The sequence below is a fragment of the Gasterosteus aculeatus genome, chromosome 13 (genome assembly GCF_964276395.1).
Source record: "Gasterosteus aculeatus chromosome 13, fGasAcu3.hap1.1, whole genome shotgun sequence".
Classification (NCBI taxonomy): domain Eukaryota; kingdom Metazoa; phylum Chordata; class Actinopteri; order Perciformes; family Gasterosteidae; genus Gasterosteus; species Gasterosteus aculeatus.
The window spans coordinates 20844135-20857593 of record NC_135701.1 but is presented as its reverse complement, the minus strand read 5'-3'; the positions used below and the strand labels follow the sequence as shown (position 1 = coordinate 20857593).

General features: G+C 48.1%; 2 protein-coding genes across 2 annotated transcripts; both read right to left on the bottom strand.

Moving 5' to 3' along the window:
• Positions 1-442: 442 nt before the first annotated feature.
• dmrt2a (doublesex and mab-3 related transcription factor 2a) lies at positions 443-4343 on the bottom strand. Its single transcript, XM_078086244.1, has 4 exons — positions 4087-4343; positions 3180-3564; positions 2161-2263; positions 443-1841 (listed from the first exon to the last, which is right to left on the bottom strand). The coding sequence occupies exons 2-4, from the start codon at positions 3528-3530 to the stop codon at positions 718-720; spliced, it is 1578 nt and encodes a 525-aa protein (XP_077942370.1). The 5' UTR covers positions 3531-3564; positions 4087-4343; the 3' UTR covers positions 443-717.
• Positions 4344-9625: 5282 nt separating this feature from the next.
• On the bottom strand, positions 9626-12705 carry dmrt3a (doublesex and mab-3 related transcription factor 3a). The gene is made up of 2 exons (XM_040194629.2): positions 12193-12705; positions 9626-10949 (listed from the first exon to the last, which is right to left on the bottom strand). The coding sequence occupies exons 1-2, from the start codon at positions 12572-12574 to the stop codon at positions 9934-9936; spliced, it is 1398 nt and encodes a 465-aa protein (XP_040050563.2). The 5' UTR covers positions 12575-12705; the 3' UTR covers positions 9626-9933.
• Between the last annotated feature and the right edge of the window lie 754 nt (positions 12706-13459).

Below are 13459 nucleotides of genomic sequence, written 5' to 3'. Positions count from 1 at the left end.
CAAAAATACGGCATCATCACTCATTTTACTGATATTAACCGTATGTTCGTTTTTCCAAAGAAGAATCAGTTTGTTGGTTTTATTCATGGATTATCAACTTTTATTATTATATGAATATGATTCAAATTTGAAACTTCTCCAACAACGCAGACTTTGCAAAATGAATATTTGACACTTGTTGGAAAAATGTGTCACAACTAAAGTATGCAATTTTTTATAAAACAATAACTGCTAAATAGAAGTATTTTTTTTTAACAAACTATTTTCTCTGATATTTGCATATGATAAATCTGTTATTTTATTAGTCTCAGATCCTGAGTTTGGTTTGAAGTGTTGTGAATGTAAAAGTCTGCATTGATTTATTCGTGGGTGCAGAATAACTTCTGACCCCAAACAAAAACCTGTTCACGGTTAAACACGCCTTAAAATGAAATACAAGACCTTTTATGGAAAGAGTTCAGTCTTTTAAAGTTTATTGACATGAGGAAAACATTGGGATAATGTTTAAATACTCTACAGAATAAAGTTATTAAAACATGCAGGTGGAAAATATAATATACTGTACATAAATACTCCATCGGAAGAACAAATCTTCTATCTTCTAACGCAGTGCCTGTGTGTTTAAGATTAAGTTTGACCCCAAAAACCACAACTTGAGACGCCCTCCGATGAGACCAACCTGACGTTTATAGTGCAAGAAAAGACTCTTAATGGAAATCAATGGAATGCTCGACTCATGGCGGGCGCGGGTCTCTTCAGTATGGCCTCCACGGAGAAGGACAGACCCTCGCCGGACGCCACCTTGCTCCCCACGGGCTTGTGCAGAAAGTCTTTGCCGTACCTGTCGGCGATCTTCGCCGCCTGAACGTCCTTGGCGGAGCCCTCCCTGAACTTCCGGGCGGCCTCCTCCAGGAGCTCCCTGCAGTACGGGCCCCGGAGCTCCAGCCCGGCCCCGCCGCCGCCGCCGCCGCCGCCGGCCTTCTCCCCCAGCGAGTGCTGGATGAGGGAGTGGAACGAGTTGAGCCTTACGGACAGCTTGGCGCTGTCCTTGCTCGGCTTGTTGGGCAGCTGGCCCGAGTTCTGGGAGTGACAGTTGCCGGGGAAGGATTGTCCGAAGCTCCTGTTGGGCGGGGAGAAGGCCGAGCGCTCTCGCTGGCCCCCCGGCCCAACACCCCGTCCCACGCCGGGGGCTTTGCCGTCCGCCCGCTGAGGGTCCGCCGGCGGGAGCGCCGCAGCGGCTCGGGGCCCCTCGGCCTCGGCCTCCCGCTCCGGCGGCTGGCTCTCCTTCTGCTCCCACGCCGGCTTCGCGCCGGGCCCCGCCGCCGCGTTGAACAGGCACTGCTGGTAGAGCAGGGCGTCGCCCAGGTTGGCCGCCCCGCGGGGCCACATCATGAAGCCGCCGCCGCCGCCGTTGCCGCGTGCCGGCTGCAGCGGGTAGTGGCGGTAGGTGGTGGCCACGCTGACGTTGGAGGAGATGAGCTCCACGTTGGCCGAGCCGGCCGGGTACGGCATGGACAGGTCCAGGCAGTTGGGCCCCAGGAAGCCGCACAGCTCTTTGGGCGGAGCCTCGGCCGGAGGCGCCGGCGAGTAGGACGTCTTGTAGTTGTACTCGGCGGCGGCGGCGCGGTGACGGTGGTGGTGGTGAGTCACGGCGCCGGGGAAGAGGAGCGAGGCTGCCTGGCCGGCCTCCAGCAGCTCCCGCTCCTTGTACTCGCGCTCCAGCATGATGGTCTCCAGCTCCTTGTCGGCGAAGGCCCTCCTCTTCCTCATGCGGTCGCTCAGCGGCGGGGGGAGGGCCGCGTTGGCCGCGAGGAACGGGTCCGACTGCACCGGGCGGTATCCTGTCGTCAAAAGAACCCCCGTTTAAACCACTCGGACCGCAAAGGGTTCTGGGTAAAGGCTGAGGCCGTGCAGGCGTATGCAGAAAAGGGGAATTTTCAAACGCGCTCTGGAATTAAATCCTATTTGTGTGTTGTGACAATACTGGAGATGGTCATCAGTTGGGTTACGTAACGCGTGTATTTACTGCTCGCAGGTGTCGTCTCATCGGCGCTGTGGTTTTATTAGCGGGAAAGGAAACGGGGACGCCAGGGGAGCCAAGAGAAACAGAAAAAGATCTCAGAGTAAAGAAAGTAACGTTTGTGTTTGTCGTGTCGTTACCTTCCAGGATGCTTTTGGCGAGCATGGTGGACGGTCGAATGTGCCGCTGATAAATCGTCCTCCTCTCCGCTGGGATCGCCTTCCCCGATATTCCTTTCTTATCCTGGAGAAAAGTAAAGAGAAGGAACGACTTCAGGTCCAACTCGTGGCAACAATCTACTAAATATGGGTCGTGATTCTGCGCTGTTTTTTTTTTTTTTTATTATTAAAAAGTTGAAAAATAGTTTTTACGACGACGCCTGCTTCTTTAATCTAAACTGCGACGTGTTCACAAGTCTGTGTGATGAAAGTTGTACAATAAGCTTTCACACGCACACACACACACACACTCACTCAAACATCCATCTGGTTTCATCTTTAAAATACCACAGCTGACGTAATTCATTATTTTGACCTCAGACATTCTCAAATATTTGAATGTCACCACAGTCTAAACACACACACACACACACACACACACACACACACACATAATTTAAACCCAAACGCGCTTCGGTTGGAAAAACCAAAGCTCACTTCAAACTTGACTTTGACAAATGAATTGTGTTGTTTCGAAGACGCGGGGCGGTTTGTTTGTGCTGATGTCACGTTACTTTCACAAAGCCTCGTAATGTCGAGTTGAAGCTGAATATAAATAACCGACTGCAATATGAAGACTATAACGGGTCAAATATGAAGCGCGTTATATTATATCTTATTATAGAGTCACGTTTACAGCAACCGGACTTTAAGTGATTTCAAGTGAGTATCATTCATCTCGTGATATTGGAGGATGATGCAGGTCTGACAAGCTCAACAGTGACTGAGCCTTTGGATCAGAGAGGTCAATAAAGCAGAATTAATAACCACCATTCCTCCACATAAATACAGTAGAATACACATTTTACTGTATTTGCTAAACAAATATTATGTTAATAAATATTAAACTAAAAAAAACACCTGAATGTATCACAACTTCTCAAAATGCTGCTCCGGCTTTTTAACGCTAATGCGTTAACGCGCGCACCGCGGGCCTTTACCTCCGTGGCCTGCTGCCTCCTCAGCGCCACCTGCGCCGCCATCACCCGCTGCCGCTCCACCACCAGCAGGCAGTTGGCGCACTGGCAGTCCCGCCAGCGGCAGAAGCGCTTGTGTCCCTTCAGGCAGGACACCACGCCGTGGTTGCGGCAGCGGGCGCACTTCGGCGTCCGGCTCAGCTTCCTCTGGTCCCCCGCACACGGGCCCCCGGGGCCCGGCCGGTCCTGGGCGGCCGCCGCGGGGCCGCCGTCCGCTTCGTCGTCGTCGCAGCGGGCGGCGGCGAGCGGCTCGTCGCCCTCCGCCTCCAGACTCTCCACGTCGATTTCGAACTCGCAACCGGCGCTTTCCGACATGTTCGCCCGAGTCCTCCCGACGCCCAGTTTATGTCTGAAAGAGCACGTGGTGGAATCAGTGAAATAACAATCTCATCCGCAAGCTGTCGTTTAATTTATTAGATAATTACAATCTCATCCTTTTATTCTAACGTAGGCGTAAATTAACTTTACGGTTAAGAAGGATGAAGAGAAGGTAAACTTTAATTCCCTGCAGCATGACGATCAGGATCGTAGTGGTCTAGTTTTTATTATTAATCTGCAGTTTGGATAAAAACAGAAATATCTTCCTTAAATCGCAGAAATATTTCCTCCTATCGACTCTCAAAAGTCCTAAAAGATAATTAAGGACAGATGACAATGTGATTACTTTTAGCTTTTATTTTATTTCATATTCGACAAATGTTAGCAACAAGTAGCCTTAAATCCAGATGAGAATATAAATTAGGAAGCCTAAAATAAATATCCATAATCATGCCTCCTCGCGGGACTCTAACAGCAGTGGTGCCTCCGCGCCGCAAAGTCTGCGGAGCTGCTCTGCACATCCACGCAAAGTCTGCGCGAGTTCACTCTTTACCTCCAACAGCTCGAGTCCGCGGTTTGTTGTCCAGGTTTTCTTTTTCTTTTTTTTTTTCCTTCCCCCGCCGTCGTTAAGCACCGTGATGAATCGCCCTCAGAGTCCGGCCGGAGGCTCCTAATTAGCGGCTAATTGAGCGTCTCCCACCGCGCAGGACCCGAGTGTCCCTCCCGGAGGACGCGGCGCGCTAAGAGCCGCTCCAGGCTGCGCTGTCTGTCCTCCGATTGGCTGCTTCCGCGCGCCGGCCGACCAATGGGATTGCGGTCGGTTATTCGAGCAGAAAGGGGGGCGGGTGTTGATAGTTACTTTTTCCTTAGCAACGAGCTCGTTGCGTTAGAAAGAGTAAAATATAGATATAAATTTATAAAGTTGTCACTGTACCTTCATCAAACAAAGTATTAAACGATTTCTTGTGCGTGCGCGCGATAATGATCCCAAAGTGTCTGATTGTTCACTGCGATCCCTTATTAATGTTCTTATTTTTCTTTAGATGGATGAAGAATGATGGATGTTTTTTTTATTGAGAACCTCGTAAACGTTTTCTCCCTTTTTTTGATTTGCTAAAGAAAAAAAAAATAAAGAAATGATCGATCAGCAGTGATGAGTAATGTGACACTTTGACCTGATAAGGTCATCGATAATACCTTCAGACAAAAGCAGAACTTCTCTTTTGGCAAAGAGGCCACATCCTTTACATGTATGTTGCTGGCTAAAGACACAAACGTATTAAGATTGACAGGTAGGCCCCAACTAAAATAACAAAGGTCTGTTTCACAACCCAAAAGACTGTATTAAGTCTACAGTCAAACTGGAATTAATAGCATGAATATTATATGATATGGTATAAATAATAAGGAAATAGCAGTGTTACTGATCGTCAGGTGCACTGCGGGTTGTTACACTCCTCCTGGTGACTACACATGTTTTCACAACAATCACACCTGACAGAAAATAGCACCATGTCAGCAGAGTCCTGCACACAACCAGTAAACGCTTTCTCAGAATACACAGCGTCACATTTCACCCAAAGATGAATAATACGATTAAAAAACACCTTGTTTTCACACCTTAAACTTCTCGCAACGAAATCCCGCACATGATTACAACGACGTGACGAAAAATATAATAATAAAACCACAAAAGCAACACTTGTTTCCAAGTCCTCGACATCATCTCGTCGGTGTATCACCGGGATTACGTCATTCCTCCCGCTGCGCGTAACAGCGGCGCGTCACGGTGAACGAACGAGGGTCCAACTGGGTTCACGTCTCGCGGCCTCCGCCCGCCTCTTTGTCCCCCCCCCCCCCCCAAAAGGACAAGAGAGACATTTACTCGGCGTTAACGGACTTCCACGGGGACCGACCGCGGGACAATGGGGACACAAGGTCCTGTTGACTCAAAGGCTTTTGTGATGTGGAATGAACAAAGCGACGTCACGAGGACGGTGTTTTGTATATTCCGTTCCGGGAGGGGTCGGTACCTGCATGCGGTAATAATACATGAAAGCGAGCTATGGAATACATTTAAACAATACGTCATATTTATTTATTTTATAGAAGAAAAAAATAATGATAAAGAATATTTGTCTCATTTCGCTGCAGGCCTCACCGTCATTATGTCGTTTCAATGCGTCATAGAGACTTTCAGAAAGACGCACGTGCGCCTCTGAGGAGTCGCTGTGCGCGTGTGATTCTTTCTCCAGATGAGGAGACGTGCACGCGCCTCGTAACGGCTCCTCCAGGTGTCGCGCCGAAGACGTCCGGCCTGCAGGTGCGGCTTTATTCCGTCTTAATTTACTGCGGAGGTTACGACCGGCGACCCCGGGCCGCCGCCCCCGCGGCCGGAATGCTTTGAAGCCCGGAGGGGGGGGGGGGGGGGGGTGGGGCGAGCTGGGACCCTCCAGGTGAGTGTCCTCTCACTGTGGACAGACAGCTCCTTGAATGGGTTTCCAGGAACTGATTAGGAATCTTCTAAGATCCCTCGAAATAATCCACAGGGGGGGTCAGAGATGTCAGGTGGTCTCGATGAGTTTGGAGGAGGCTCAAAGGGGGGTTATGAGACGTTAGGGTGGTTCCAATAACACCTTGAGTTATTTCAAGGCCCTGTCAAACACTCAACATCCTGGAACTATATTCAAGGACCACTGGAGACCCTTTGAGCTCCCCGCGAGGGCTCAAACCCACTTAACCTTCGGGGGCCCCTGGACCCTTGGATCTTAATCAAGGATTCTGAAACATCTTCAAGGACGCTGCAAAAGTCCAAACAGATACCCAGAGATCCTTGAGGGAGTCACCGTTCAACGAGGACTCCGTGGACCCCTGAAGGGATTCCAGCCCGTTGTAAAAGACTTGAGAAGAGTTTTTAGGAAACCTTCAGTTACAAAAAGAGTTCCTGGGGACTTTGAATGATTTTGGGGATCGTTAGGGTTCCGAATCCTGGAATGGATCCAAGGTGACATATTTAAGTGGGGTCCCTTGCAATTTCAAGGCTCCTGCACGGAGGAGTTAATGACGATGCAAATATATAAATAAAGGCATTTTTTTTCCTTTACTCAAAAGAATGTTGTAAAATCTGCTTTCGAGCGGAAAAGGATCAACTATGACTTGTCTTATTGTGACTTTTTAAATAAAAGTTATACAGTTATATTTTAACTGGCCTATAGCACCACTTTTTTTTATTTCTTAACAAAATCAGTTTAAAATGTTCCATAATCAGCTCTTCAATGTGTAATTAGGCTCCCGTCTGTGCACTCAGGCCTTAACTGGTGTTGATCCTCTTTAATGGGTCTCACACACACACACACACACACACAATGACACTTTCTCACACGCTGTCGGCTTCACCCTCTGATTGAAACAACAGCATCTTGTTGGAAGCGCCCCGCTGTGCCGGCCGTAAAAGCGAAACAGGAGCTGTGTATAGACAGAAGAGCCGAGTGGGATCACTGGGATCACTGGGGGGATCCTGTTATGTTAATTATCCTCTGATGGACCGACAACACATGCAGTTGAATACAAAACCATGCGGGGCAACATTTGTCTCTGTCTGACCCCTTGACCTCCAGGACGTGTCCTTCAGAGGAGCTGGAGGAAGTATCCAGATCCTTCCCTCACCAATACCACAGTGAAAAAATATATATATTTATATATGGCCTGCATTGTAAAAGTATAACCACTTAGAAGTCCTCAGGATGAAGATAAATGACTGTTGTATAATTTATCTTTCCAGGTCTGATCAGACTTTACAAACTACGGTTTGTGTGAAAAAAACATGATCGGAACCAAAGCTGTCTGATGAACGTAGTGAAGTAAAAAGCAATATTTCCTATACACTTCAGTAAAGTAGAAGTACCCCTAAATGTGTACTGAAAAATATTGTGGTAAATTTGATGGCAGAGTGGAAAAAAAGTAAATAACCTGCAGGAAATCGTTCCCTTAGACCTTGTCCTCCGGCCTTTAATATCGTCATTTCATTTAAATCAGTGTGATGGAATTATTTCCTCTAACAGGTCTTATAAATGTAATTAATAAAGTGAGTTTGCACACGTATTGTTTACAGATGTTTCTCTTTATATTCAACAATGTTCCCCGTGTGAAGCATCAGCTGCAGACCTGTTGTGACGTAACATGAAGTTTGACGGACTCATTCCGGCCACTAGGTGGCGCACTGGAGCGGTTTTCCAGTGATGAATAAAAAAATCGGAGATCATATTTAGAAAGTGTATTAAAACGTTTTTTTCCCCCTGGACTGTCCACGGTGAAATAAATACTCCCTCAGGTTTTGTGTTAAAATCCATTAAAACATGGAGGCTTTGAGATTTAGTTTATTTGATAAACCTTCATAAAGATTGATCCTATAATTACCTACACAAAGACACATTTTGTGTCTTTATAACGTAACATTTTACGTTCTAAATATTTTATGTTCAGTTCTGAGAGAGAACACGTTGTGGTTGTTTTCCTCCACCAGGCGGCAGCATTTGTAAGCTTTTGACAAGAGGACACAATCGTTTCTGCGCCTCTTTATTTGTGTTTCGCTAATCGGTAAAAATAAAGTGTTGTTACAAGTTTTATTATTTTTACGGTTTAAGAAAAACGTTTCACTCTCAGACTGAAAACTAAAACAGCTTGTAAAAGTCTTGCTGAGGACCAATAGAGTTTGTTTTTAATCTTAATCTATAATATTCCTTGAGCACTTATTATTATATGTTGTGTATTCATTTGAATATGCAAGGAACCAAATTCATCAAACAAACATAGTAACAAGTAACAAATACTTCCCTCTCGATGGAGTAAATGAATGATGTAGCAAAAAGTGGTAATACTCAAGTAGAGTACCTCAACAAACTCCACTGCTGACTATCGAGGATGTCCAGTATAAATAAATCAGGCGTCGCGTTGGTTGGCGCATGCGTATGAGCACATTTACAAATTCAAGGTATACTCGAGTATTATACCTTGAGTATTATGGCTTATTTACACCTGTACTCCACCCCCCCAGAGGTGCATTTTCTACTTACAGCTCCACCACATCTGTCTGAAGGCTCATGTGTCTTTTCAGACAACCGTCTTCGTCCTCGTTCCACACCTGTTCCAGATGTGCTGATGCGGAATGTTTGTTACTGAATGATGAATCTGTTCCTTCGTAAAGAGCCCAGTCACAAGAGAAGCTGGAACAAATGATGATGCAATAGATCATGACGCCGAATATTAAACCAGCCAACGGGGTGTGAAATGGTTCATATTATCCAGTCAAATGCAACACATTGAGATTAATCTGGAAACATTGTCTATTAAAACATTTTACTGCACAAAGCATACTTTTACTGTTGCTGGTTCTTTTACTAAAGCGGAGTTTGAATGCAGGACTAACCCAAAAGCAGAGGATTGGAAATACAGGTCACTGTATTTCTATAGGAGTCACGTGTGAATGATATTTTGTTTTGACATCTGAGACAAATCCTGCATCTTGAGATCGGTTCTCAAAGCAGCGCTTTTACAAACCGGAACCCATAAAAACAATATTCAGGATTGTTTTTGTTAAATACTGTGAAACGCTGTTATATTGTGCAAAGTGCTCATGCATTTAATCACCGCGAAAGACCACCGGATTTAATAAATGAATAATTCTGTCATATGTCGGCGTATGGAGTCAGATCATTTTACTAATACAAAAGTATTAATACTGTGATACTACAATGCATTCAAAACCTGACCAGAATCAGTAGAAGTATTCATTCCGCATCATGGGATTTATTTATGATAATAATAGTATTACATTATGATTTATTTTTTTATTACAGTTTCATGATAAACTCAATATGCAAAGTATTGTGTAGATATCAAGTACAATATTTCCCTGAGATCTGAGTGCAGTAGAAGTATTAGCAGTAGAAAATACATAAACCTGTACTTCCACCAATGCTGCTGTATCTCACATTTAATTTAAAATATGAATAGACTTTGTTAACTATAAATTCAGCCAATATGATGAATCCAATGCTAAAAGTCAGAGACACCAAGAAACAACGATTTGGTCCTTTTGGAAACTCCGATTTATTTGGCTTAACTCTTCACATGCATTGATGATGCTTAACATCCAAAGTGTTCACGGTACCAAACATGCTGGCAGGGAACTAACAGGAGACACTTTTCACAGAGACCCCTCGTCTGGGGGACATTCGTCCTTTTTGGGGGGTTGTGTCCACGTGACGTGTTGAGGGAGCACGAGCTGATTCACGTCAATGTATCAAAGGGACTTAGACCATTTACACACACGCGCACACACACACACACACACCGCAGGTCCATCGATAATAATACAGATGTGGCGTCAGCAGCAGCTTCTTCACGAGGACGAGTTCAGGGTCCGCGAGTCGGCGGAGTCGGAGCGCTCCTCGTACTCCTCGTCCGGGGAGTAGAGGCCCGCTTTGGGCCCCGGCGCGCAGCTCTCCTCCGGCGCGCCGACGAGCCGCTCCTCGGGGGCCCTGGAGGGGAGGACCGGGGAGCCGCGGAACGCGGAGGACCCGGCGGGGCCCGCGGGGGAGAACGGCGACACGTACTGGGCCGCCGAGCGCAGCTGGTACTGCTGCTGCAGCGCCATGGTATTCCACAGAGTCACGTCGCTGTGCACGAAGGGGCCCGCGGGGCCGCGCGTCAGGGAGTTGCGCAGCATGAGCGGGTACCGCGCGGGCTGCGGGAAGGACGGGTGCTGCAGGGGCACGGCCAGCGGGCCGCCGGACACCGCCGCCGAGTCAGACGTGAACCGCAGGGACTCGGGCACCCGGAAGGCGGAGCCCACCGACCACTTGGCGGAGGTGGACACCGGGTGGTAGGAGCCCAGCGTGTGCTCGAACAGGTGTCCGTTGGCGGGCATCAGCAGGCCGTCCGCTTGCGGGTCGGCGTGGCCCGGGTGCGCGCCGCCGCGTTCGGGACTCCGGCTGGACAGCAGCACCTCGATGGCCCCCACCAGATCCCCCCCGCAGCCCCTGAGGATGAGCTCCAGCACCGGGGGCTTGTGGGCGGGGAAGATCTTCTTGAGGACCTCCAGCGGCGGCCGGTTGGCCCGCAGGCTGAAGGGCAGGTTGATGGAGCCGGAGAGGCCCTCGATCAGCACGCCCTGGTCCGCGGGGCCGGCGGGGAACTTGGGCGGACTCTCGGCTTTGGCTTCCTTCTCCAGGCCGCCGGCCCTGGGGAGGCCGTAGCGGCCCTCCTCCGGCTGGGTGGGGGTCTCCGGGAGCTCCGGGGTGTAGCAGGAGTTCGGCTTGGAGCCCTCCGGGGAGCTGCCCGGGTCCTGCTCCTTCTCGCTGGAGCTCCCCCCGTTCTCGGGCCCGGAGCCCTCATCAGCACCGTCGTCGGTCGGTTCTGGAACACAAGCCACAAGCTCATTTCATCTTCCAGGGAAAAGGGCAGAAATAGAGAGTCGAAGACGCCTCTGACTGCAGGAACTTCACTAAATGCGACCCCCACACCCCCCCCCCCCCCCCCCCCCCGCCCCCTGCATGGGGAGTAACGCGCAGTCAATCTGCTGTCAACTTGGTTGGATTCACTCGACTTTCTGTTCTCCAAAGTGCTGACGGCGGGTCGGTGAGGAGGAATCTACCGGCGCGGCCTTTTGACCACAATTAACAGCTCGGTAACATTTCATCTACAGTCGACCTCCTGCAAGAGGAATGGCGATTGTATTCGACCCCCCCCCCCCCCCACCCCGACCCCGACCCCCCCAACTGAGTCAGCTGGTGGAAAAGGAAAAAACAACAAGAACAACAAGCAACAGAACATTTGCACTGTGACTATTTAGTAATTATGCCGCCTTCAGGAGGGATGATTTTGAGAAATATTAAAGTAAATAATAATGTTATCAACCTCAAACAGCAGAAAGCCTTAGAAATACTGAAGAGCTAAAAATAAAGTAATAAGAATAAATAAGAAAATACTAAGAAAACACAATATTGTTTCCCTGCACAGAAAAATAATATACAAATAGAATAATATATATATTTAAAGCCTAGTTATGCTTTTTCAACAATAAAACGTCTTAAACAATCCAAAATAATAAAATGTTCCCAAAATAAAAACTAAAAGATGAAAATTAGACCTTTTCATCCTCCACGTATTTGTTTCACTTTACAAACATTTTATTTTTTGCGATATCATCACCTCCTGTGATTGAACTTGTGACAGTATTTTGTATTAAGTAAAGTTCCTCTATTGACAATTTACCACCCTGTGATTCTTATCGCTTCTTCTCATCTTGTCGAATGTGTCAAAAAACGAGGAAATGTGTTTGAGTGACTTTTGTGGAACTGAACTATCGCTTAAATGCATAAACTAATGACACAATCTCTGGCAAGAAATCAAATAAATATCTCAAGTATTCCTGTCCTCGTCTTGCACTTATTTCTGGATGCACTTGTCCTGCAAAGTTCTCTCCTTAATGAAAGTAGTGCTGTTATAATTAAGCTATTTGTGATTTATTCAGTTCTCTCCTCGTAGCATCTGAAATCATTTTTTTCTGCTAATAGTTCCGCCATTCTTCCCTCCACCAGATGAACATGCTCGTTCAGCACACAGGTAAACACGTAAAGTCGGACTTTCTCCCCCCCACCTGTGCGCGTCTGCGCCGGCTCCGCGCCGCTCCACCTCAGCTCCTCCGTCCTCTGCGGGGCTCCCTGCTTCCCCTCCCCGGCGGCCGCCACGCCGACGCCCGGCAGCACCCTGAGCGACTCCGGGATGAGGCTCTCCAGACTCTCGTTGGCCTGCTGCCTGCGCAGCGCCACCTGCGCCGCCATGACGCGCTGCCGCTCGATGATGAGGATGCACTTCTCGCAGGTGCAGTCCTTGAAGCGGCAGTAGCGCTTGTGTCCTTTGAGCCACGACAGCACGCCGTGGTTGCGGCACCGCGCGCACTTGGGGGTCCTCTGCAGCGGGGCCCGGGTCTGAGACACCGGAGCCCCCATGTACAGGTAAGGGGACCCGTAGCCATTCATCGTGTCGGTGTCCCGGGACGCGCTGGTGCGTCTGCGGAGAGGCGCGGCGGGAGTGTCGCGGGGAGCAGCAGCGCTGGGTGGAGCCGCTGCGCCTCACGCATGACAGGAGGACGAGGAGAAGAGGTGTTGGCTTGTTGTAGAGGATCCACCTTTACCCCCCCCCCCCCCTCCCGGCCCCCCCCCCCCCCCCCCCCCCCCTCCTCCGGCTGACAGCACAGACAAGCATCGGGGCCGACACGCTCCTATGAAGAACCACGAGGAACCAAACGCTGTCACCCGCGTCAAAGCGCGCGGCAAAAAAATGTCAACGTGCGGCGAAAAAGAGAAAGAAAGTGCCAGGTAATGTTTTTTTTTGCGAGAGTCTCCTTGAAAAAAACAGCACCATCCTTTTCTGTACAGAGAGAAGATTCTGGAGAAACATTTATTAGAGCCTCATGGATGAGAAGACGCAACTTCATCTTGACAAGCGGCTCCAAAAAGAAAGCAGAAGGACAAACAGCAATGTGGCATTTTATAAGAGAGCTAGAATATGAAGACAGAGGGATAACCAGCGTTTTAAGAATATAAATTAAATTCATTCACACAATCAATGAAAGGAAGCAATTTACGCGGGAAATTCAACGCATGAAAAAGAAAATGTGAAGCAGCTTTAAAAAAGATAATAAGATAGATAATATGATAAGATCAGCCGTCATCTAAACTTCAAACAGGCTCTTAAAAGCTGTCCCAACAATACTTTTTAAATGGGCTAAAATAAAGATTAAAAGACAAACTGCCGGAATTCATGCCCTTTTCTATATAAAATATAACCGGCACCATAATTATTTAAGCATTCATAATCAACTGTATCAGATGAGCACTTTAAAATACTAAATGCACGTTTCC

Excerpts from the sequence above, each read along its gene's own strand:
- dmrt2a (XM_078086244.1), bottom strand. The coding sequence starts at position 3,530 with ATGTCGGAAAGCGCCGGTTGCGAGTTCGAAATCGACGTGGAGAGTCTG. Across the intron at positions 2,264-3,179 it reads GGAGGCAGCAGGCCACGGAG|GATAAGAAAGGAATATCGGG; the intron begins GTAAAGGCCCGC and ends ACTTTTCTCCAG. Across the intron at positions 1,842-2,160 it reads CGCCAAAAGCATCCTGGAAG|GATACCGCCCGGTGCAGTCG; the intron begins GTAACGACACGA and ends TTTTGACGACAG.
- dmrt3a (XM_040194629.2), bottom strand. The coding sequence starts at position 12,574 with ATGAATGGCTACGGGTCCCCTTACCTGTACATGGGGGCTCCGGTGTCT. Across the intron at positions 10,950-12,192 it reads GCCGGCGCAGACGCGCACAG|AACCGACCGACGACGGTGCT; the intron begins GTGGGGGGGAGA and ends CTTGTGTTCCAG.